The sequence below is a fragment of the Dermacentor silvarum genome, chromosome 11 (genome assembly GCF_013339745.2).
Source record: "Dermacentor silvarum isolate Dsil-2018 chromosome 11, BIME_Dsil_1.4, whole genome shotgun sequence".
In the NCBI taxonomy this organism is placed as follows: Eukaryota; Metazoa; Arthropoda; class Arachnida; order Ixodida; family Ixodidae; genus Dermacentor; species Dermacentor silvarum.
The window spans coordinates 90,624,958-90,649,543 of NC_051164.1; the positions used below are offsets into that span (position 1 = coordinate 90,624,958).

Sequence of the window (24,586 nt, forward strand, 5' to 3'; positions counted from 1 at the left end):
GGACCATCAATAATCTCGGCTCGTGTTGACAAAACATTTCGTACACTCCGCTGTTTCGCACGAACAGGTGCCGTTCACTCATTGATAGCGAAACATACCAGCGAACGATTACTCGCGTGCGAACAATCTTACCCAAATGCTGAATTGGCGTACGCTAGTAATGACATTCGTAAGAACTTGGATTTTAAGCTTGCAAGAAGATTATACTAATGTTATTCGAATGAAAAGCTTTGTGAATTCGCTGCTGAGTTCGAAAAGTTCAACTATTGGTGTGACAGTAAAGGATAGCTGCATCACTGCCATCCATGAATGAGAGCCACTTTTTTTTTTTGTCAATGAAAACAAGGGCTGGTTCCTGAATAACGTCCGACTATATATATATATATATATATATATATATATATATATATATATATATATATTCTTTTTGAGTAAATGTTATGCCTCTAAAGTCGCGAGACATTTGAAATCTCGAAATTAGTAAGGTAGAAACAAATATTAAGGTAGAAACTCTTGTTAGAACTGTTCCGGCCATTCGCCGACATTAGACATAAATATAGCTATGCCGAATATTACGTTTTGGGCGTGTTCCGCTAACAGCGATGTCTGTTGCGCACACTTAACGTTTTAGTAGCGTTGGGGAGCAACGTCAACGATGGGTGTAGTAGTATACAATCAACGCTCACAGGTCCTCATGAATCTCTGAACCGCAAGGCTGTCACTGAAAAACAACTTCGACCATTCACCGGAAAAAAAAAACACAAAAAACACGCACACAGTCATTTTGGCACTGGCGTCAGTCATTCGCTGGCAGTTCGCACTGAATAACGCGACTTAGAGTTACCGTCCAGCCACTGTGCTCTATATTCTTGATGACCAATGGTCGCAGGTGCCCGAAGGGCGTCTATCGATACCTCCTCCGGCGAACGTCGATCTTACTTGCACTCTATATTCAAGGCCCTGTCCGCCACGTCCACGGGAATCCTCCCAAGTTTCGACCGTCTTGGCGCCTTGTATTGTCCGGCACAGGTTCTCAACACTTTCATAGACGTCAATACCGCCCTGACTAGTTGCCCGCCGTTGCTTTCGTACGTCAGTCGATCCGTCTTGTTCAGGACGTCGTGCTGTAAATTGTGAAGTCGATCTTATCTTTTTGCCCAGAGTGTCCTCAAGTGTCCACACCAACGTTTTCATGTGAGCGCTCGCATTCAAATACACACGCCCCGCCCTGCTTACACGCTTTGCGTCAGGACTTCGCTGTTCTCTCTTATGGGGTCCACAAGTGTTTTTTGAATGTGCACTTCATACAATTAAGGCACACGCTACGCCCGCCAGTGTGTCCACTGTCCTCGTCAAGCGTGAAACATGAGTATGGGAACTTCCGCTGCGTATTTGTAACGACCCTTCAAATACCCATTGAAGTAACCCGGCTCTGAAATTTTCGCGGCACTTTTTTTTTTTTTTTTACTGCCCGAGGGACCAAAACCTCATTTCTTTTTTAAATTGTGCACATTACCCGCAGACGACGACTTCTTGGCTTAGCAAGCCTTCCGTGCTCCTAAAGCGCTATGTCAATTGTCTCACAGATCCACTGCGTCCATTTCGCCGTTTCAAGCGTCCACTGAGTTCTCAAGCGTCCACCATATTTTCAAGCGTTCATCTTGCCTTCAAGTGTCTACCATGCACCGAAGTGCCCAGTATTCCCCCAGCTGTTCGCACTCCTCGCTTTGCAGCATCCTCACAGCACAGCAGTGTATAGACCTTCAGGTTACCGATGCTAGCACTGCTCTCCCGCGTGCATAACAACGTCAATTTGGGCGTCCATCAATTTGGAGTGGCCATCATTCTGGGTGTCCATCACTTTACGTCTCCATCAACTTGCGTCTTTTCTTTTTTTTCTTTTTATCTCAAGTGTCCACGCCGGAATGATCGTTGCCCTTCCACGGGACGCAGCAGACGGGGCCGTCCTCGACGCCCGCGTCCGGCTTTTGTCGGCAGGGTCACGTGACGTAGGTGGCCGAGCGCCCCATGCTGACGCTCGTGGTGCGCGTCCGGCTGAGTCGCATCGTGGCCCCGCGCCAGGGCGTCGCCGAGCCCGGGTGCACGCAGCCGAACAGGGCTTCGCGGAAGGAACCTCGGAAGGAGCGCGACATGAAGCCGTACACGAGCGGGTTGACGCAGCTGTTCAGGTAGGACAGCAGATGGAAGCAGGTGCGCAGGGGTTTCAGGTAGGAGTAGTTGAGCGTCGCGACGCCACCGAACGCCGTGAGCACGTTCAGGATCAGGATCGGGGCCCAGCAGAGCACGAAGAGGCAGACGACCAGGATGAGCATCTTGATCACCTGCAGTGTTAGAGAAACAACATCAATCAATCGTTCAATCGGATGACCAATCGGTCGACCTCGAGGAGAGGCGATGATTGTGATTTCGATTTAGCCTGACTTAGCATGACACGCTGCACCGATACTCTACGCGACTAGTTGCCAATTTTGTATTAGGCAATGGATGCAAGGTGACGTGATATGGTGGCTCATGCGTAAAATGCACATGCCCATAATGGGTGATTCACATAAAGTGAAGCAATCGTACGTTACTAGCAGCTGGGTTGCTACATAACCAACGGCAACTGGGTCACACGATACATCTATAATATTCGCATATCCGTTCTAGGTGTTTAACATATTTGACCCAACTTTAAAGATAATGCGGTAAATGGTGGATTAATCTCACCAACGGCGTGTTGTGTGCGGTTGTCTTGCGACACTCTGGACATCTTCACTTGCGTGCATTATAGCAAATTATAGGTAAGCTCAAATATGACAGATTTTCAAAATTCGTTTGATGCAACTCGTTTTTTTTTTTTTTTTTTGTTTTATGTTGCAGAGAGATTTGAGAAACACGCAGTGAAGTAGTTTCCATGATGTCTCTTGTTTCCCTAAAGATGGAATACGAATGCGCAGGACTGGTTACTTCGTACAACGCTGGTCTATTGGCAGAGCACACAGAGAATAACTCGGCACGTGGGTGACACAGCACGTGGTACACAACCTGACGAACGGTGTCCTCGTCTGCGCGTGAGGGCTTGAGGCCGGACGGGTCGCCGTTCGGCGCGAAAGTGGTCTTCTTTTTGGATTTCTTCTCGGTCATCTCCGTCGCCACACTGGTAATGCAAAGAAGACATCACGTCAGTAGACGCTCACATATGAATTAAATTCCAGGTGAACAAGATACCGGATACATATACACAGCTGCACACCCAAAGGCGGGCAAATAAAGGAACACGTACAACAAGAACTTCTGGAGACTTCCAAGTATACTTACAGGCGCCGTATAAACTTACCCTTATTATACATACACCACTAAAATGGCTGTTGCAAAGGCACGATGAACTAGTAGTCATAATTCTATTTTCGCAAAACTGATTTGCTTCGAAGGGGAAGAGGTTTATTCTCAGAAAAACATGCATTTTCAGATCCAGTTTGCATGAGCCTTTAAGGCTTATGTGCTTGACTGGGCAGTCTAGGTCCTGCTAGCGAGATGAAGTTGTTGAACAGCTTCTGTGTGGGCATTACGTCTTTTTTTCCTCCATGTTTTTCGGACTGTTTTACCATTCCTAAAACTACAACATACATGTCTCACATCTGTGATAAGTTAACTCTATGTGTTTAATTTGACCCGACTTCGACCCATTCAATGCCTGGATTCATATACCTTCGTGGGAATCTAACCTACAGCTAGGTGTTTTCTTAAGTGCCCCGATTATAGTGTAGTTATGTGACCTGACTTTATGTTGACTTTAGTGTGCGCATGGGACTGGACTTAACTGTGGTTTGGAGTTGACTTTTAGTTTTAGCGTGCTTAAGTGATTTCTGTTTGATATTTTTATGTGAAAAGGAGTAGCCGGCGCCAATTAAAGGCGTCAACATCTCCTAAGCACTTTATAATAAAAAAAAGAAAGTAATGTAACAGTATGTGCAAGCAGCACAGCAAAGTTATTGCTGTGGTCGACACACGTGTGACACACAGACTGGAACCTAATCACAACTAACTTTAATCATAGATAATTTAGTCATAGTTAATTATACCTAAACCTAATTGCACGAGGTCGCGGGATCAAATCCCGGCCGCGGCGATCGTATTTCAATGGAGACGAAATGCAAAAACGCCCGTGTGCTTGCGTTGTAGTGCACAGTGGTCCAAAATAATCTGGACTCATCCACTATGGCGTGCCTCATAATCAGAACTGGTTTTGGCACGTAAAACTCCAGAAAGAAGAAGAAGAATCGCAGTTAAACCTAAGCATAGTTTCAAAAAAAAAAAAAGGACTACAACTCTCAGTAGCATGAATCCAGCACGAAGAGTCTTCGCGTAAGCGCAATGAAAATATTCGTCAGCACGACACAGAGGACGATGACATCGCGTAAAAACTCGTACAGTGCTGGAAGCTGATTGCGACACATAGGCAGCCCGGCGCAAAGAGAGGACGGTTCACTCACGAGGTGCCCGTGGTGAGACTGGCTCGCTCTCGAACGACCATCCACAGCTGGGCGCAAATCTTGGTATAAGCGTAGCCCATGACCAGGGTGGGTATGCACAGCACCAGGATGAGCATGTAGATCTCGAAAGAGCGCCACGCACCGGGACTGGCTTCGTCGCGCATGCACCAGTATGCGCGACGACGAAGGCCCATCTCCACGTGTACCTGGGCAAGTGAGAAAAAGAAAAGACGAGAAAAAAAAAAAAAGAACCGAGCTGGAACGAATTGTATCGAACGCAGTCAAGCATTGCCAAATAGGTCTTGTCAGAAGACATGCCCCAGAAGGTAGGGAAAATGATGTCACGATTCAGTAAACCGTTCAATTCGCGCCACTCTTCTATGTAATTACGAATGCATACGGACGAAAATTAAACATCGATTATCTATCATTCTTCCTACAATGACCTATAATTCTGTCTATGAACGCTTTCAAGTAAGCGTTTGGCTGTTCTTGCATTTTTTTTTTTTATTCAGGCGCATCTATTTTTTTTTCTCATCACCATCATCATCATCGTCTTCTTTTGACGTCCATGCCCCAGCGCTGAGTAGCATGCTAGAACAAAGTAGTTGAGGCCGACCTCTCTGCTCTTCTCTTGCAATAAATCACTAGCTAAGCTAATGTCCCAACAGATGGCAGGGAAGGCTAACTTTAATACAATGTCTTTGCTGATGGAATACAGTAATGCGTTTCGATCCGTGTGTATTTGCGATGTACTCACGCTAAGACACAGCCATTGGCGCTCGCACTCTCCGGCATTCGCGTTCACACTTCACCTACCACGCACACCGGAACTCGCTCACATCAACGTCTGAGAAAGTAATGCGACACCGTAGCGTTCGCACAGCGTCGCGTGAACCCGCAGCCCCACCTGCACGAAGATGATGGGCAGCGCCGTGAGGAAGGCAGCGATCCAAATGAAGATGATCACCCGCCTGGCTTGACTAAAGGTGCACAGGTAGCGGGAGCGAACCGGGTGGATGACCGCGTAGTACCTGCACAACAACGAGGCGACGATGAAGAATGCCGGGCAAGTCGACGGTTAAGAGCGCGAACCCTAATGGCACGGAAGGAAGAAGGCACAGAGGCGACTCCGTTCCTGCGTCCCATTTATATTGAGCAGCTAACTTAAAATTTCGCAATGACTATAGTCGGACACAACTTAAGTCTGCAGTGAAGCCTCGCCCACGCCCTCATAACCGCCAGCCACTGTTCCTCCGCCGGGCTGCAAATAGTTCATACTTCAAGCTTTCCCTGTTACCTAAATAAGGCGGTAACGACAGAAATAAAATTATAAGCGCGTAATTTTATGCTTTTTCACTCGTCTATTATAGCGGAACGTACGAGTACGACAAGTACAGCCGTATCAAGTACGACGCCATTTTTGAAAAGGTCGCATGACAACGATTTTGTTTGGTTCTGTGATTGGCTGGCGGAGTAACACAACCCCGCGTGGTCCGTGTGTTGTTCCCAACTGCTGTTCTTTTTTTTTTTTTTCAGTTGTGTCCTACTACAGATCTTTATTTTTTTAAATCGTACACTGAACACTGAAATAAGAAAGCGAAAGAAGGACGTCTATGCGGTTACGGTACCGTAAGCAGGCCTTCCAACCAATCTTCGTTTTTTCTTTCTTTGGAGCAGCGCGCTGCTTGTGCCCCTATACATCAGAAAACATGAAAGGGACGTGGACAAAACGTCTCGCGAACTCGCAACTGTTTATCCTTTTACTGAGTCGTAGGACGCGTTCGCTGGCGATCGAACGCCGACCATTATAGTTCTTCGGGATGCGCGTGCTGTCCATCTTTGCTATCTGTACGGGTATGCTGGTTAACGGCTCTCTTCTCTACGGAATTACGCAATGAAACATCAAAGGGCACCTCAATGTCCTCGCCGGAAAAAAACTATTTGCATTCAGGCGCATCGTTCGTTTAATAAACGAATAGCTTTCTACTCAGCGTTCCGCTATTCGCTTACATTGAAAATAATCGCGGATGGTTCCTGCAATCTTTTTATTTGATGCGCATCTACTTTTCTCTCCTCACCATCATCATCATCTTCATTTGCCGTTCTTGCCCCAGCGCTGAGTTGCAGGCTAGAACAAAGTAGCTGAGGCCGACCTCTCGGCTCTTCTCTCGCAATAAATCTCGCTCTCTCTCACACTCTCTCTCTCTCGTCAGCCAGAGAGATGAACATTTGTTGTCGTTTCATTCTAGTGGCTGAGACCAGCAACGGCATTCACAAGATTCCACGACTGAAATACAAAAGCTGTGTGGGTTATACGTTAGTGTGTGTGTGTTAGCATGTTATTGTGTTAGCGTGTGTGTTACTGTGCTAATGTGTATGTAAGTGTATGCGTGTGTTAGTATGGTAATGTGCGTTTGCTGGTATATTAGTTTGCGTGCTACTGTGCGTTAGCGTGTTAGCCTGTGTTTGTATGTTAGTGTGTCCTTGTTGCCCGTGATGGAGAAAGCAAAAAAAAAAAAAAAATTCGTCGACCCTTTCATCCGTGAAGATCGTTAACAAGCGAAGCTGAAACGTGTGGCCCCGGTGTTTATACTGGGTTAATCCCGAGGTTTCATTAAAGTATTTCTCAATTATGAGGTTACACACACACGTTCGGCTGCGACGGAGAGAACGACGTCACCGACGGTATGCCCGCAGTCCGCCGTTGTCGCTTGCGTTCGATGTCTCGAGTTCGCTCGGCGGCGTGGTTAGCAGCATTTGCCTGCCCATTGCCGCTTGCGATTCTTCGAAATTAGATTGCTTCAAAATTAAATATGTCCGTCAAGTAAGACAATGAATGGTTCGCACCCCCTTATGCATTAGCTCATACCCCCGTAAACGCGGCCTCCCCATTACGACGACGGAAGAGAAGTGAAATTCTTCGCTGGAATGATTAGCGGCGACGCAGCCAGATGTGGAAGAAGACGACGACGACGAACGCGGGAGCAGTGAGTGGCACGGGCGCGTGCCGAGCATGCGCAAGAGCGCAACTCGAGGGGCGTCGACGAGCCAGCTGCGGAAGAAGACGACGACGCTCGAGCCAATGCTGATGATGATAGTTTTCTGTACACAGGTGATTTCGCCTAGCCATATAAAGCTTCGCATTAAAAAGCTATGGAAATGATGCTGATTCATACGCCAACACTGGTATGTGGCGACTGTGAAACGTCACGTTCTTAAATGCCAACGACGACGAAATTTCACTTTGGCTAAATTTGTCATAAGTGAGTAGTATATAGTACCACTGAAGCAATCTTGGCAAAGCCACCGGGCTGGTAATTGCCTAGTATTCTTGTTAGCCGCCTATAAACAGCACCTAATCAGACGACGCGTGCACCTAGTTGTCGTCGGTATGACGCAAGTCCCAGTACTCCACCTCCGGGATCTTCTCACCGCGCCGAGGTCAGCCTGCGGGCGTCTCGTTATCTCGGAGGACATGCCGAGGAACCGCGCGTGCTAGATCATGCGTCACTTCCGGTGAACGATAATGGCGGCGTTCTTTATTCGTGGTGTTATAAAACGGCTATTTTCGTGAGCTCTTCGTGACGCTATCGCTCGTATTTCAAACGTAAAATTTTGAACGGAAGCTCCTCCGTGTCCAAATTATCTTAAACTAGTTTTTGTTTTTACGCGGTCAGAAATTTTGGTGGAGTTAGCTGTTAACTTGCAAAACATCCGGCAGCCCACGTGACGTCTCAGCCACCCACATGTACTCAAACTTCATAAGCCCGTTGAGGTGAAATTCATTAAACTAAGCCATCCTTCGCTTGACACAAAAGGTCTATAGCTGGCTGTGTGAACAAAAAAGGAGAAACTAGCTTAGACTTTTGGAACAAAGTTAACGCCGACATCCTTCTTACATATTACAAAATAAACGAGCCGGAGACTTGCAGTCCGTCCCGTCGAAAGTGATTAATCTAGTCTCCTGTAGCACACGTAGGTGGCAAGAAGCACTCAGCCAGATTGGCGTCTGTGGGCGTACGCACCACAGAGAGCCCCGTGCTAAACTGGTCGACGTTGTAGAGCGGCAGCTAATGCCGCGAATATGCGCAATAGGCAAACAACCCTGAGAGTGCTGCGTCGGCGTCGTGTGCACAACAGATGAGTTTCAGAGTTTGATTTTTTTCCTCTTCTTATTGTTCACACGTTTTTATGCGTGTGAAAATGTTTGACTCCTCTTTACACTAAAGCGCGTGTCACGAGAGAACTGAACATTATACGAAAAAATGGCGAGACATACTTGAATAGAGGAGCCGCGAATTAAACTTATAGAATTATGTTACTGCAACTGGGGGGAGTATGGGCGATGGACGCATGTAGCCAGAACGTTGGAATAGTTCCCTTAACTGCCGCATACGTCTCTGCAAAGCAGGTTGTATGTGTTGTCAGAAAGCGACAGTGCAACATTGGCTTGTTTGGGCTGGTCTTGATGCTAGCTTTTCTTTTTTCGTTATTTTTTCCAGCACGCTTTACATCACCTTGACATTAACATGCATGCAGGGATGCATGGTTGTTGTCGAGCCAGCATAAGAAAAAAAATCGTTCACGTTAGGCTAAACTTGGTCCAGTTTACATGAAGCTAAATAGTTACTGCTACAGTGATGAGGTTGGAAAATAGTGCCGTTTGAGTACGGAGAACAAAAAAAACTACCGAGGGGAAAAAAAAGTTATAAAATGGTGGTTAGCTGTGCTCCCGGCGGTCCTTCACGAAGTTGAAGCCTTGCGTTCGTTCCTGCGATGATAAGAACACCATAGCTTTGTCGTGTAAACTGGCCGTGTTGTTGGTCGTCCGAAATAGTCGGTCGTCGCAATGTTGGTCGTCCGGGGGGAGGGGACGGTTAGAAAGGTGCTTGAGAGATAACTTGCCTTCCACAGAGCTGGCCACTCAATGAACTTTAATAATATCCATTCAAAAGGTAAGATTTATCACATTTATCACACAGTAGTCATATAGTAATCATATAGCAAATCGTGCAATGATCTTATAATGATCGCGTGGATATTTTTCGAATACAGCATGCGGGTGTTAAAAGAGCTTTTCCCGGGATTATGCCACGTTTCCTCCTAGTGTAGAATTCAGAACTTTGAAGTTTAGATACCTTGTGAAGGCATTTTTTTCACAAAAGCAGGAACAAGTACAGTACTGATAATGAAACGGGCTAAGCTGTTTAATATACGGCCTTAACGACCTCACACTGAGTAAGGCAAGTCTAATGATTATAAAAACATCTTTTTTTTCTCTCCAAAACGTTAACCAACAAGCATAGAATTCGTCTGCTTATAGAAGCGTGGACTCGATGAAAATCTTCCGCGATCCTCGCACGGGTTAAGGAAAAAAAGAAGAAAAAAAAAACTGTAAGCCCGAACTTTGAAAGTCGTTCGCTCGTAATATCGGTTATCGTTTGGCGATACCTCGGAAGGAAGCGTACGCTGCAATTGCAAAGGAGGCACTGGCAAGGGCGTCGGCCAGCGGCGAACCGATATTACCGGCGACGAGCCATGCGAATCCAAACACCTGGTGCTCCTGGCGCGCCGCCCATGAAACTCTATAGAAGAGCCGCCTCAGACGCTCTCACAACGTGAACCGTCTGTCCCAGACGATTTCTTTGTGCCGCACAAGGCCGACCTCGGGTGGCGTTTACATAGGCTTTTGCTTTGCGCATTTGAATGACCCAGAAGGTGGTGGCCTCTCGCAAACTGTGGTCGCGAGGAAACCATCGAGCGCGCTTCATTGTGAGCGGCGTCACCCCACAAGCGACCTGTAGCTGGCAAGGGTGTGCTTAGCTCGTCGCGTCGACCGGCCGGTTTCGTAGTGAACAAACTGTCCACAGGTGACGTTGCTATAGTTGTGCCACGTCAGCTTGATCGAAACCGCAAACTGTTCGTTTCGATCGAGTGGCTGTGGTTGTGGTAACGAAAGACGGTGAAGGCGCGGTTCCAGTTCAAGTCAACAGTCTTTTTTGCGGACGCCTCACAGCTTTCGCACTGTCTTTGTGTGTGCGTGTGTGTTCGGACAAAATTTATACCGGGTGTTTCACGTAACTTGAACGAAGCTTTGAAAACAAAAAATCGCTATGCATCTTCGCCGAATCACGCCAAAGCCACTTTGTTCTTAGCCACCGTGGAGTTACTACCAAATTCTTGGCCATATTATATGTTTCTAAGAAACTGTAAACCATTGTCGGAAACTGCCAACGTGTTTTCCGTGGAGTTATCTTTACACGTGTTTTTTTTTTTTTTTTTTTTTTTGGGGGGGGGGGGGGGGCTCTAAAAATATGGGATGGATGGATGGCTGGATGGATGGTTGGAATAAACTTTATTGAAGTGCTGCAGATCGTGATTTATGAAAAAAAATAAATAAACGCAGCTTTCATGAAGTGGTGAATCAAATGAAGTGAATCAAATTGCAGAATTTCATTCCAACCGCGCGCGCGCGCGCACCCACGCTACGTAGTGTGACATACGCAGTGACAATTTGAAAGAGCTATACGAAAAACAGTCGGCGTCGGTGCAATAGAAGTATGCGTGCGATTGTGACCTAATGTTGAGAGCACCGGGCTGCCTTGCTGAGAGTCCGAATTTCCATCCCACCATCGGGCGCGTAATTCAATTTTGAATTTAACTGTGACCTATTCAAGCAAGACAGCAGCAGCCACGGTCAGGAAAGTCTGAGAGTGGTCGCTAAGAAACCTTCCTTCGTTTTAAAAATGACGTCACTGCGTGCTTTCGCGTCTGGATTGCAGCGCCATCTATGGCTCATAAAAACACTTTCGTGGGCTAGTCAGTGTTGCATTGCCTGAATGGCGCAGCGCAAACGGGTGAACACAAGACCGACGCTGTCTTCATCTTCTCTGGTGTCTTGAGTGTCCCATTCGCGCTACACTTGCACACTCAATCGTGTTTCAAAGGCGCGAAGCCTTTCCCGGCATGCCCGCAGTGAAACAAAGTTGACGAGAGGGCCAACTCCTGACAGAGTTTAGCCCTGAACCGAAACTTATTTTTAAACGTATACTATAAGGAAGAAAAAAAGTAATTTGAGCTGTATTAGTCAATTACACTTTCACAATACAAAACGAGTCATTCTTGCCGTTAGAAGAGGACCGGTTAAGCCAGTAAAGGATTTAAGAACGAAGGACGAGTGGCGACACCGTCTGCGATCTCTCACGCCAGCTCGTCGTGATGTCATGAATTTTGACAGTGTCTGCCCAGACCTAGTTAAGTTTTGTTTTGATCAGCAAAGATAAGACTACACCATTTTCTACAAGAGCCGAAGGCTAAACTTAGTAAGCTTCAAGAACTGAGCCACAACGCCCCAGATATACAGTGGAATCTCGTTGATACGATCTTTGCGGGAACCGGAAAACAAAGCGTATCATCCGAAAATCGTATCATCCAACCAAATCGTATTATCAGGGGCAAAAAGAAGCGTATTGTCCCGAAAAACGTATCATGCAGAAGAATCGTGTCAACGAGATTCTACTGTACTTTGAAATTCGTGACGTAAAACTTTCGAAAGGTTTCATTGAATATATTTTTCAAAAGAATAGTTTGTCAGTCATTTTAAATTCATCGAACATTTCTCTGTAGACTCTGTCTGTCCTACCTCTCGATGCTGAGGAAGGTGAGGTTGAGCACGGAGCAGATCATGGACACGTGCTGCACGTACAGCAGCAGCTTGCATCCCACCTCGCCCAGCGTCCACGTGTACGAGAAGAGCTGGCCGAACTTGACCGGCACGCAGAGCAGCACGATGAGAAGGTCGGCCGAGGCGAGCGACGCCAGGAACAGGTTGGAAATGGAGCGCATGCGCGGGAAACGGGCCACCGTGTACACGATGAGCAGGTTGCCCACCAGGCCCAGCAGGAGGGTGGCGCCGTACACGGCCGCGGTCGGGACCAGGTCGGCGAGGTCGAAGCGCCACGCCGACTCCTCGTAGTCGTAGTCCTCGGGCATGCCTTCCTCGGGAAACAAGGGAAGCTCTTCGCTCGAGTTGGTCTCCTCCATTGCTCGATCCTCTCTGCTCCTGCGAAGGCGAACGAAATCGCGCCTTGATGACATCACCGCCGGACAAAGTCCGGCATTTTGTTACACACTATAGGCAGCGCCGATGCCGACCATCTGTTACGCAAAGAGGCCATCGCCGTGATGCCGAGACGGCAGTAAGGAGCAATAACGTGGTGTTCTGCGGGGCTAGTCGGTGCATATCGACAGTATAACGTTATTGTAACGACGGTGTAACGTTACACAGGGAGGACAGAAAGGAAACGATGGAGGACAGTAAATGATTCGTTCCGAAGTACACACCCGCCGTGCTGACACCGATTTCCTTGTTACTGAACGTCGTTCTTCGCAGCCAGGGGAACCTGCTCAACCAGTTGATAGCAGTAGAAGGCGAAAGTTGTGGTTAGATATTAGGCTTAAAGAGGAGGAGGAAGATATTTTTGACTGCTGGCGGATCTAGCCTTGCTGCAATTTCCAGCAATCGTTCCGCCCTACCGCCGCCTTTCAACAGAATTTTAGAAAGCCAAAATATATAGGTGCGTCGTTCAGTGCATCTTCCGTGAGAGTACCAGCACGAGACTTGAATTCGATAAGCACCGCTTCGATTCCCCACATCTCCACGGAACTTCTTTTTAAGCCTTATAAAGGTCGATCCAAATTCTTGCGAACGAAGGTACAGTTTCAGCCCATTCCCGAACCATTCCCTATAGCCCATTCCCACCTCAGACCTCGGCGTCTAGCTGTAGCCTCGATGTGCTTCCCCGAATGAAGTGGCACTCTCATTGTTCATTCGCTCGTCTGTATTTCTATCTTGTCATCCCTAAACCTAATTCTCCCTTTGTAGGGTAGTAAATTAGATGCGTGCCTAGTTGACCTCGCTGCCATATCTTTTATAGCTCGCGGTCTCTCTGTTCGCGGTAAAATATGAATTCCACAACGCCCGATGACAGGGACAGAGAGCTGCTAGTGCGCGTGGATGCTCTCGGCCCGTATTTTTAGCAGTCGTCTGAAAACCACGGCAGTGCAGTCGGCGTGCATTCGAAATGAGCAGAATATAGAGGCAACTCGAAAAGACTGAGGCAGTCGACAGTGTAGACGGAGAGAACTCGAGACGGTCCCCACTGTGACGAGTTCCAGGTTCGCGTGGCAACAGTATTGCAAGATACCGAGGAGAGACAAACTGTTGCGCAACGATTGTCGGCCCCGCACGCCACTGCTAGTTAGACCAATTATGTGTCGAGCAGTGCCAGTTGGATTCTCTCGCGATGTCTGTCGTTTAGCGAGTAGGATGAGACGTCCCCGAACGCCTCGCGAAAGACGCGAACGAAAGAGCGCCGATTGCAACAGGCTGCTTCACCGTCCAGTCGTCCCTAGTCCGTCTACGTAATGCAAAGGACCCCCAACCGATTACCATCACTTTCGTTCAGCTTCGTCTTCGCAGAGCTAAGGCTTCCATCTAGTTCCTGAGCTTACTCAAAGTGTGCCCGCAGACATCGTGGCTTGTCCGTCTTATCTTGCTGAGCGCTGCAGGCGTGCTCTTGTTTCGAATGTGATCGGTCAGCTTACGAGTTAGTGGCTGTAGAGTTCGTAATATTGCCACGAAGGAACAGAGGTCAATCGACGAGACTCGAGGTGGAAGTTTAGTCAGTGCTTGCGCTCACGTTAAGCTGCTACACTATTTGTTCAACAGCTATCCGCCGGTTGGCAAGAACTTGCACATAAATTTACGGTTCGACACCGAACGACGGTGTTCGTCGTCATGGCTTGCTCGGCCAACATAGCAGTGTTATGACAGTGTCATGTCACTGTTACTACAGCGTCATGACCCGGTGCATTGTCATCGCATACCGCCACCAGCTCGGCATGAATCTCCTTGGCATTGTGTCCCTTGAAATGCAGATGGCGGATCACTGCTCGTGCTTCAACCAGCTTTCACGATGGACGCCGCCATTTTCGCTTCGATGTACAAGGGTTGTTCCGTGGTACTATATAAAACAAATTGTTTTTATTACGCTGAAACTAGAGAGACTTGCGCTCATTCTGATTACTAGCGTGAAGACCTGTTTCCACATTTATGCTGCCGCTAATACGAACTTTATGAACGCCTCTTTATGAACTTTATGTGCGCTAAACAGCACCACCGTGCTCATAAACAACATTCTTCGACCATGAAGGGAAAGCTGATGAGGTAATTTGAGAAGAGAATGACGAGGACGCTGCGCGCATAATCAGAGCGCGTACTGTCGTCTTCATGTTGTGTATTCCTATTCAACCAACCGGCCCAGCTTCCTGCCTTAACTGAGAAGGCAAACAACGCACGCGTGACAGCAATCCTGAAAGTATTCCCGAAGTCTCAATCGCGTTTGTTTAAGCTGGGGAGGAGAAAACACAAACATCTTGTTTACTATAGCCCTTACGTGAAAAACAAAACTTATAATACGCCATGCACTCAATGTTAAATATGATTTTTTTTTCGCTCTGCTCTTCCGCTGTCTGGCGAATGCGAAACCACCGCAGGTAGCAAGCTACGCCAATTCACTATCTGAAAAAGCTCTGTCAGAACCTGTCGGACTACTTGGCACGTTTAGTCTTCTCTTCATTGCCGCAGAAATATTTTCGCGGCTATAGATCGGTCTAGACAGGTGGGGTATTCTTTCGGACCTCCAGTCTGCATTTATCTTGCGGGGCAAAAAAAGAAAAAGGTTCATTACTAGCGGAGAGAATGAAGCTCTTACTTTAGTTTTCTACAGTTCGCACCCGAGAGACAGCGCGAGGACGTCACTGTGACGTAAATAGTTTGAAAGCGTCTTCTTGTACGCGCGCTATTCTCGCGCCCAAAAATTTCTCAATAGTTGCTAGGTTGAGCCCTTGGTTACTCCGTAGGGTAATGTTACCAGTTGATATTTAATTTTTTTCTGTAGACAGTTAACCATTGTAGAAAGATAACCAGTTTATATAAGGCGTTGTCACAATCGATGACGTCAATGAAAGTTGGTTCGGGAACTGCCAGATCACGCCGCCGCTTCCATTTCGTTATTGCATCTTTCTTAGCTTTCCAAGTCTCTACTTTCAGTAATCGTAGCTCTTTCTTTTTTAGAAGCCTAATTTGCCAAGCCACTTGACGTTCCTCGTTAGTGTTCATTTGACACTAACGTACTTCAGGCAGCTTTTCCTCTCTCCGGCAGGTGGCGGTAGACATTCGTGATGCCTAGGGAGCCTACATGCAACGCCGTTTTAAAACGGCGTTGCATGTAGGCACCCTAGTGATGCCCACGTGTTTGCTGTTTTACGGCCTGAACGCGTTAACGAGGTTAACCGAAGCGTTTCTGCCGCGTTCGGGCGAACTTCGTTGACGGCACTGCGGTGACGTAGCACGCAGCTACCGACTAATGTGCGTCGTATATTGAAAATCTAGAAGGCACAGCGCCTTAGTCACCGCGGTTGAACGCGATTGGCTGAAACGCCGCTGGTGACGCTCTGACGTCACGCTTTGAGGATTATTGCCTTTGCGTGTCGCCCACGATAAGTTAGGTTAAGTTAGGTTAGGTTAGGTCAGATTAGATTAGGTTAGGTTAGGTTAGATTATGTTAGGTTAGCGTAAAAGGCGTTAGGTGGCGCGGCGTACTCCGACAGCGGTTGCAAACGGCGTCGCCGGCACCAATCGCGTTCAATCGCGGTTGCTGAGGCGCTGTGCCTTCTAGATTTTAAATATACGCTTCCCGGAAGCCAGTCAAACGGACTGTGTCGAGTTACCTACAAAAGTTATACGAAGGTACTCCGGCTCTACTGTCTATACGGAAGCTGCAACTATGCCGGTACAGCCATTAGCATGGGAGTGATGGTATATTACATGGGTTTGCCTAAACTTCGTTCTTGTGGTTTCAGACGGCTTTTTGACTTCGCAAATGGATCATTTTTAGCAAATTACTCGGTTATAAACACAGCTCAAAGAGCGAGGCAACGAAAAATGTTAGGCCTAACGTTAAGAGACAAGAAGAGAGCGGTGTGGATGAGAGAGCAAACGGGGATAGCTGATATTCTAATTGACATTAAGCGGGGAAAATGGAGCTGGGCAGGCCATGTTATGCGTAGGGTGGAGAACCGGTGGACCATTAGAGTTACAGAACGGATACCAAGAGAAGGGAAGCACAGTCGAGGACGGCGGAAAACTAGGTGGGGGTGATGAACTTGGGGAAATTTGCAGGCGCAAGTTGGAATCAGCTAGCGCAAGACAGGGGTAATCCGCTGAAAAGTGGCCTGATCCTGGCGATAGTGCAGAAAAGGTGCAAACTCAATGGCACATACCCGGGACAAAAGAGAGAGAGAGAAGGAAAGAGAGAAAGGAAGAAAAAGAAATAAATAAGCAGAGAGGGAAAGAAATATAGAGAAAGAGAGAGAGAGAGAGAAAGAGAAATAGAGAGAGATAGCTAGAAAGAGAGAGAGAGAGACAAGAAAGAAATTCACCACGAAGGTCACATACACACACGACAAGCTTTGCTTACCCCCATTTTCTCGACAGGGGAAGGGCTGGTGATTTCTTTTTTTTTTTTTGCCTTCAAGATTCACCCGGAAAAGATTACGCAGAATATTATTATGGGTATGAAGTACGGCACATGTGTAACTCGTTTACTCATTTTCTTTTCATCCGCTTTCTGAAAATTTGACACTCAATTGATCCAGGCCTATGTGTCGGTTCAGACGGTGGAAAGCAACATTGAGGTGTGTTTCGAAATCACTGAGATTTGCGTAAAAATACCGGACGCGGCAGCAACCTGGTAATGTACTACACGTAGTTCCATCTTCACATCTGCGTTTGGGCAATGCAATGCAGTTTTTGTCATAGCAAATATGAGCGGATAGTTATTTTTTCCCACCTACACGGAGACGCAGATTTTGGTATCTAACCGCGGTATTTCAATTTTGAAAAAAAATTTTGCCAAATTAACACAACAGTAGACATAACAGTTGGCATAACAGTAGACAATAAAATCCACTTCGAAGAGCGATTATTTCCCACGGCTGTATTGGGGTCTGAGGAGGATATACGGAGCGAATTTAAATAGCCCCCTCGTACAACGAATCGCGTTGCGAACCAACTCAAGTACCTCCCTGCGCATTCAAGATAAACCAATTCGTCTGGGGTCCTAGTTCCGAGAATGGAAACAAAGGTGGCTGGCGCCATACAGATGGGGAATTTCGCCACTCGACGAAAGAAAGCGCGGTATCGTCGCTACGCGCGAAGCCTATATTTGACGCAATCGGAAGCGTGATCTGTCACTGCCGACGTATTGCGTGGTGTCGCCTCTGCTGACAACCAGGTATACGAGGTGTCCCCTCGAAGCATTTTTTTTTACTTTTTTTTTTCTTTTGGTGCGGCTGTGATCAGTCAACTCTCGACGCAACGTGTTTCTGCGAGGAACGCCGAGAGGGCGAACGGCCTTGGGAAGACAGGTGCTTATTGCACGCCCACATTCTTGCACGAGCGTGGCACTACCGCCTCAAATGGTCGCCGCCGATGCCAGGTTCGGTGACGCGAGTTGTCAATCGGGTAAACTCGCTTCTCGTATGTTACGTGCCGTGCAAGTAATTTCGAACACTTCTACGTACGAACAAGTGCAGGAGTTATCTGACGAAAGATGTCGTTCATTGCCTGCAGATCAATTCCTTGATGCTTTTAACAGATGGTTAACCTTTTCCGTTTCAATTTGTGTGCGTTTCGTTAGCTATTTTGTTAGCGTATGCATGTAATTTCTCCCTGTCCGAAAGGCGATTGTCCTTCATTTATTCGTTTTGTTCTCCACTCGTGTTGGTTTCCTGCATCTTTTCTAGTTTGTTTTTGTTTTTCGCTAGCGGCTTCGTTTCGTTGCTCTATGGCTGACTGTAATTTATTGGTTATTAATAAACGCGAAGCATTTCTTGGCGAACGTTTACCACTTTGACAGTATCTATTTAATCGCCTACGTCTTGGTGCTCTCATGGTGGTTTTGTTAACTTGGTAGGTACCAAAATTGGCATAGTATGCCAAGAATGTATGACGAACATGAATGGTAGGTCATGACATGAATATCATGACATGTGTGTCATATAGGTCATGAAACAGCCGCCTACGTCTTCGTGCTCTTATGGTCGTTGCGTTAACTTTGTATGTAACAAGAATTGGTTCGTACATGGGTACTAAGTGAAAGAAACACTAAATGTTCATAGTAGAAGTCATAGTCCTGACTCAGCAAAATTGAAAGACTCAGCGAAAAAAGAATAACACTCAAAAACCAATGAAATGGGTTCGGACATAAATGATAGGTCATGACATGATTGTCATGACATGTGTGTCTTGCAGGCCCTGAAACAGCCGCCTACGTCTTGGTGCTCGAAAGGTCGTTTCGTTAACTTGGTAGGCTCCTCGCACACTGCTTCACATAACATCGATTCCCACAGGGCGTGGGATCTGCCGGCGTTTTTTTTTTTTTTATTAATCTTTTCTGTTTTATTTCTAGTGCCTCCTTAGTAAATTGAACCTATTTTGCACGGCTGTCCTGTGTGTGTGTGTGTGTGTGTGTGTGTGTGTGTGTGTGTGTGTGTGTGTGTGTGTGTGTGTGTGTGTGCGTGTGCGTGTGCGTGTGTGCGTGCGTGCGTGCGTGCGTGCGTGCGTGCGTGCGTGCGTGCGTGCGTGCGTGCGTGCGTGCGTGCGTGCGTGCGTGCGTGCGTGCGTGCGTGCGTGCGTGCGTGCGTGCGTGCGTGCGTGCGTGCGTGCGTGCGTGTGTGTGTGTGTGTGTGTGTGTGTGTGTGTGTGTGTGTGTGTGTGTTACCCTATGGAAAAATACCCTATGGAAAAATGTGCTACATGGAATATCCCGTAATCTAAAGGCAACAATTCAAAGACTGCTGGCCAGACTGCAAGCCTTCGCATATGTCTTGGTGTTCCGCGTGCATCTGTTAGTGCTTTGGTAATTGCTAAGTCCCGCCAACCAACTTTTCATGCACTAAGATTTACGGAAACTTGTCGTCACATTTTCCGTCTCGCAACACAACACGCTAATCATCCACTGTGCCAAGACCTTCAGGATAGAACCGCTGCGCGCATACATGATGAAATACGGCGGTGCAAAAAACCTACTTACTACCTGCTTACGAATACTGCCCTGCATGCGCAATGCATCCCCCATGGCGACTTGCGATTCCAGAAATAGTCACTTCAATTCCACGAGTAGATCGTAAGTGTGATATGCCCGTAGTTGCGATAAATCACTCACATATACACTGATGGATCATACTGGTAACAAAACTCTAAATCGGCGTTTTATATACCTGCATACCAAGAGAAAAGAGCTTAGAAGCTTTGCCAATTCACAAGGTCCACAACGGCAGAACCTTACGCAATACTTTCTGCTTTACGTTACATATGTCAGCATTGAGGACCTCTTCGCTGGGTAGTTCTGAGTGACTTGCAAGCCTTACTGCTGTGCTTAAATTAAATCAGCTTAAGAAGAACAAACAGCACATTGACATACGAAATACAGAAGACATACGCCGTTGCGAGAGATCTACAACATGACATAACTTTCCAGTGGATTCCAAGTCACTGTGAAACGATAGAAAATGTAACAGCTGATCACATGGCACGTGCAGCGCATCAAGAAAATGAATTATCACTACTTCCTCTAGCGATGAGTGATGCGCGATGTTTATTGAACAAACTGTGCGGTAGATTGTCCAAGGAAACTTGGTTCATAAATGATGCGTAGAACTCCCAATTATATAATATTGATCCTGGAATAGAATTCGATATTCCGTTTAAAATTAGCTGATCTGTTGAAACAACAGTTCATAGGCTTAGGCTAGGCACTGCCTGTACTAAAAGCTTCCTGTATAGGATGAGAAAAACTAACACTGCTACATGCTCATGTGAAGAGGCTGAAGAAGACATAGAACACCTTCTTCTACACTGTAAAAAATATGATGCTCCCCGTAAGAACCTTTCAAAAAAACTACAGTGCTTGGATAGACGGCCACTACCCTTAGAAAAAATTTTCGGTCCATGAGCAACAAAACAACTTCAAAACATCGCTGCGCGCGCCTTAGTACAATTTTTGGAAGAATAAAAAATATCACAAAAATACTAAGTTAGATAACAGTTATTGCTGGTATTGTTATTATTAACAGGCACTCTTGATTACATGTTTATTGTGTCTTCGTGTTCATGTAGCATTTGTGTATGCGTACACGACTGTTGTATTTAGAGCGCGGCATTCAAAAGGGACCCAATTCGCAAGTGCCCAACATCTTCTGTGTGAACATCTTGGTTGTGTGAACATTTATACTTTGTGAACTCATGTGTTGGTTGTGAACACTTAGGTATTTTGAGTCTTTATATGTGAACTCTTCTGTTGCGCGATCATTTATTTATATTGTAGTACTGAGATTTAGACGTAAATTTTCGTCCGTGATCTTATTAATTAAGTCCAGTTTTGTGATTGTTGAACACTTGCCAGGACTATGAGTTTTATAGTAAGCTAGATAGATAATCGAACCAATTTAAATTAAATATTTTACGCTGCAATGAAAATACCCAATTAGAGAGGCCCAATTAGAGAGGCTATCAACATTTGAAGCTCTTCTTCAGGATTTAAAAGTCTTTACAAAAACTGTTGCTCATCGTCAAATGTTGAACCAAATTCAAGAACTAAATACGCATATTTGCAATTCCGTAAATGTTGCTTGATAGGGGATATAAAATGGACAGATTCGATTACTACACGGGACATTAAGCTCTACTGACATTTTTGCCGTGCATTTTACGAACAACACAAAAAGAGGAGTATGCTTACGCAAGTGATGCAACATTTGTGGGAAAGCTGCAATGCAATATGTTAGCCTTGTCCGCCTAACATTTCACACTAGGCACACTTTAGGGCGCTGCGACATCTGCTACAGTTGTCCACATCAGTCAATCGACGTGTTGCAATGCTTCTTAACTTCTCTACACTTCTTGAGCGCCTAAACAAATCTCTCAGGCCATCAGCCAGCAGCTGTTACCCTTTCTTCCTTGATATGCAATAAATTTATTTTTTTGCTCGTTTACATAATGTCAATGGAGGGAAAGTTGGCGAGCTAAATAATTGTCTCACTTTCTCCTGGGGAAAGCGCTTAGCTGCGTCTTGGAACGAATCCAAACAAACGCTAGGCATGCGGAAGAGAAATCTCAGTTAGGAAATTGCGTTGCATGTGTGCTCAGACGCGAAGCATTAAAGTAAAAAAAAGAAAACATTAAGGGGGGCAAACTCTGACATTGTAACATCCGCAAACACGCCTTAAGCGTCTTTGAATGCGTCGCACAGCTACCATCTTTCCATTTCTACATCTCTCCAAGAGGCGTTTATGGCGCATTTTGCAAAAACACAAACAAAAGCCTTCGCATCATTAAAACTGAGAAAAAAAAAAAGAGAATTGTTGGCGGGAACGTGACCGTCCGCGTTAGCAATCTCGAGCCTTGAAATGGGAGCATCGCCCGCTTTATATATATATAAAAAAAAAAAACACTTCCCTTCGCACCAGGAAACCGCGACGCCTGAGGTCAAGGACTCACGCTGCACACGATGACATCAAATTCTCGTGCACAATTTCATTGTTAACTTTCTTGCAAACATCTCAACGTTTTATTTATCGTGAACCCATTTACTCAACGAAGCGTCACTGGGGGGCTTTTTCTCCAAATGCCTTTTTTCTCTTTCTTTGACTCATAAAGGAAGCAGAATAACGCTTGTCGAGCTATAGATCCCCAACAGTTCTTAACGTTACAAATCACAGTTGCCAAGGCAGCGTGGCAGTGGATTAAAAATCTCTTGCATTCTAAGGTCTGTGTGCGTGTGTGATTTTATTTTCTTTCCTTCCTTTTTTATTTTTTATTTTTACACATTTTCTCTCTCTCTCTCTCTCTCTCTCCTTTCGCATCCCTTTACCTGTACAGGGTAGCCAACCGGAGATAACCTCTGGTTAACCTCCCTGTCTTTCCCTTTACCTTTTTTTTCTCTCTCTCTCTAAGGTCTGAAAGAAAGGCGATGTTGCCTGCTGAAACAAAAAAGTTGTCGCAGTTTCACCTGAAAGGCGAAGCATCAATTGCGACAGCAAACTTGTAGAGAGCTATACGGAGTAATGATATTAGCTTTATCAGCTGTATAAACTTGGACATGCAGCAGCATCGGCAACACGCAGAACTGTTGTCGACGCCATCGGCGTTTTGCCCGCGTTCGCTCAAAATGCGTGCGGCGTTGGTGACTGTTGCCGGAGCCTCTGATATAAATAGGCACTGCGTGCCGCAGTTAAACGTCGCCTCCCTTCCCTCCCCCTCCCCCACGGCCTCTCGCTCGTCGGAAGAAGGCGCGTTTGCTCTACATATATGGTGATTGTAAAGGAGAAAAGAGACGCCTACTTCTGCAGCCTCTAAGCGAGCACGGCGCAGAACGCGCGTTTGTTCTCCGCCGTGCGTTCACTCCCCGTGAAAGACGCGCCCCTCGCGCCCTTTCACTCGCACATACAGCGTTCGGCGGCGCGCGGCGACGATTTCATCTCCAAATGACGTCATACGGAACCTCACGGCGACGGCGACGCCGACGGCAGAAATCTGCTTTTGAGTGTCCATATAATTGCTATCGCAATAAAAGGGGGGGAAAACAATAAAAGAAGAAAGATTGATAGAAACAAAAAGAAAACTGCGGATTCGACATGCTTCTGCGACCTTGTGGAATCACAACCCAATATATAGCATAGCATTCAGTGCTAATATTCCACTTATCGATTATCCCTTTCTTCGCTTTTTGTGCAATATCCGGGACAGTAACTACGCTTTTGCTCTACTGATATCGACTGCTTCCTCAGCTTCCTCCTCCTCGTATACGTGAGACGATAGCGCCTCGGACGCTATCGCTCGAATACTTTTCATCATAGCGTTCCCTACATAACTTAAATGGCAAAAAGAAAATAAAAAAGGGCGCCGCGATCCTCAAGTTAGCGTGCAAATGACGGCGATAAATCGATTTGTCGATTGAGTTCACGATTGTGGCTTCAGACGCTCTTGCAACGCTATTTCTCACGCTTCATCTATCATTATCCGCCTCGATTTTTTAACCACCTTTACGCTTTCTAAACGCGACGAAGGAAAATAGAACTCTGTGCGCATGCACAGTCATCGTGAAATGTGGCATTCCTAACGCAATATTTCGTCGTAAATGATCAATTTGCAAAATCGCGAAGTCCTTCGTAGCCAGAAGGACGGAAGTTAATCATTAATTATGGGGTTTTACGTGCCAAAACCAGTTCTGATTATGAGGCACGCCGTAGTGGGGGACTCCGGAAATTTGGACCACCTGGGGTTCTTTAACGTGCACCTAAATCTAAGTACACGGGTGTTTTCGCATTTCGCCCCCATCGAAATGCGGCCGCCGTGGCCGGGATTCGATCCCGCGACCTCGTGCTCAGCAGCCCAACACCATAGCCACTGAGAGAAGGACGGAAGTTCAGGCACGTCTGTGTACTACCCATCATATTCATGCGTGCTGTTTCTATGTAGACACTAGTAGACATGTAGTATAAATCGTGTTGGGAAGGTTCACGTTAGCCTCGTAAACCCGCCCTCTCATAGGTTGTGCATCAGTCTGATTCTGAATGACTCCAAGCAAGCACCACAGCGCAATAACTTCAACTGCTTAAACGTGAACGTTCAGCTGCTAAACGAACGCAGAGACCAGCAGTAAAACGGACAATACACAAATACTGTTCACGCAAAGGTAAAATGCTTAAACGCTAAGCCACACGCGTTGCACGCATTCGCGTACAGTTCCACGTAGCGTAGGATCTCCATTTCCTATTTCTTCTTCTTTTTTTACTTTCTCTATTTTTTTTTTCAGGAGAACGCCTCTGAAATAAAACGCCTCTCTATGCACCGCTGCGTGTCCTGCAATCTAAAATTTGTTGGAAGTATCTTCAGCTCAAGCTGGCCTTAAAACCTAGCTCAGCAAAAAAAAAATGTCAAAGTTTCGCCCTAAGGGGGAAGC

General features: G+C 46.4%; 1 protein-coding gene across 1 annotated transcript in view; it reads right to left on the bottom strand.

Moving 5' to 3' along the window:
- Positions 1-543: 543 nt before the first annotated feature.
- The window catches only part of LOC119433025 (QRFP-like peptide receptor), a 90,140-nt gene continuing 66,097 nt past the window's right edge, over positions 544-24,586 (bottom strand). Inside the window, exons 2-6 of the mRNA XM_037700176.2 lie at positions 12,142-12,561; positions 5,407-5,530; positions 4,497-4,702; positions 3,049-3,160; positions 544-2,342 (exon numbers count right to left, since the gene is read on the bottom strand). Of these exons, the coding sequence (XP_037556104.1) occupies positions 2,001-2,342; positions 3,049-3,160; positions 4,497-4,702; positions 5,407-5,530; positions 12,142-12,542 (1,185 nt within the window). The 5' untranslated portion in view covers positions 12,543-12,561 and the 3' untranslated portion in view covers positions 544-2,000. The remainder of the gene's footprint in view (positions 2,343-3,048; positions 3,161-4,496; positions 4,703-5,406; positions 5,531-12,141; positions 12,562-24,586) is intronic.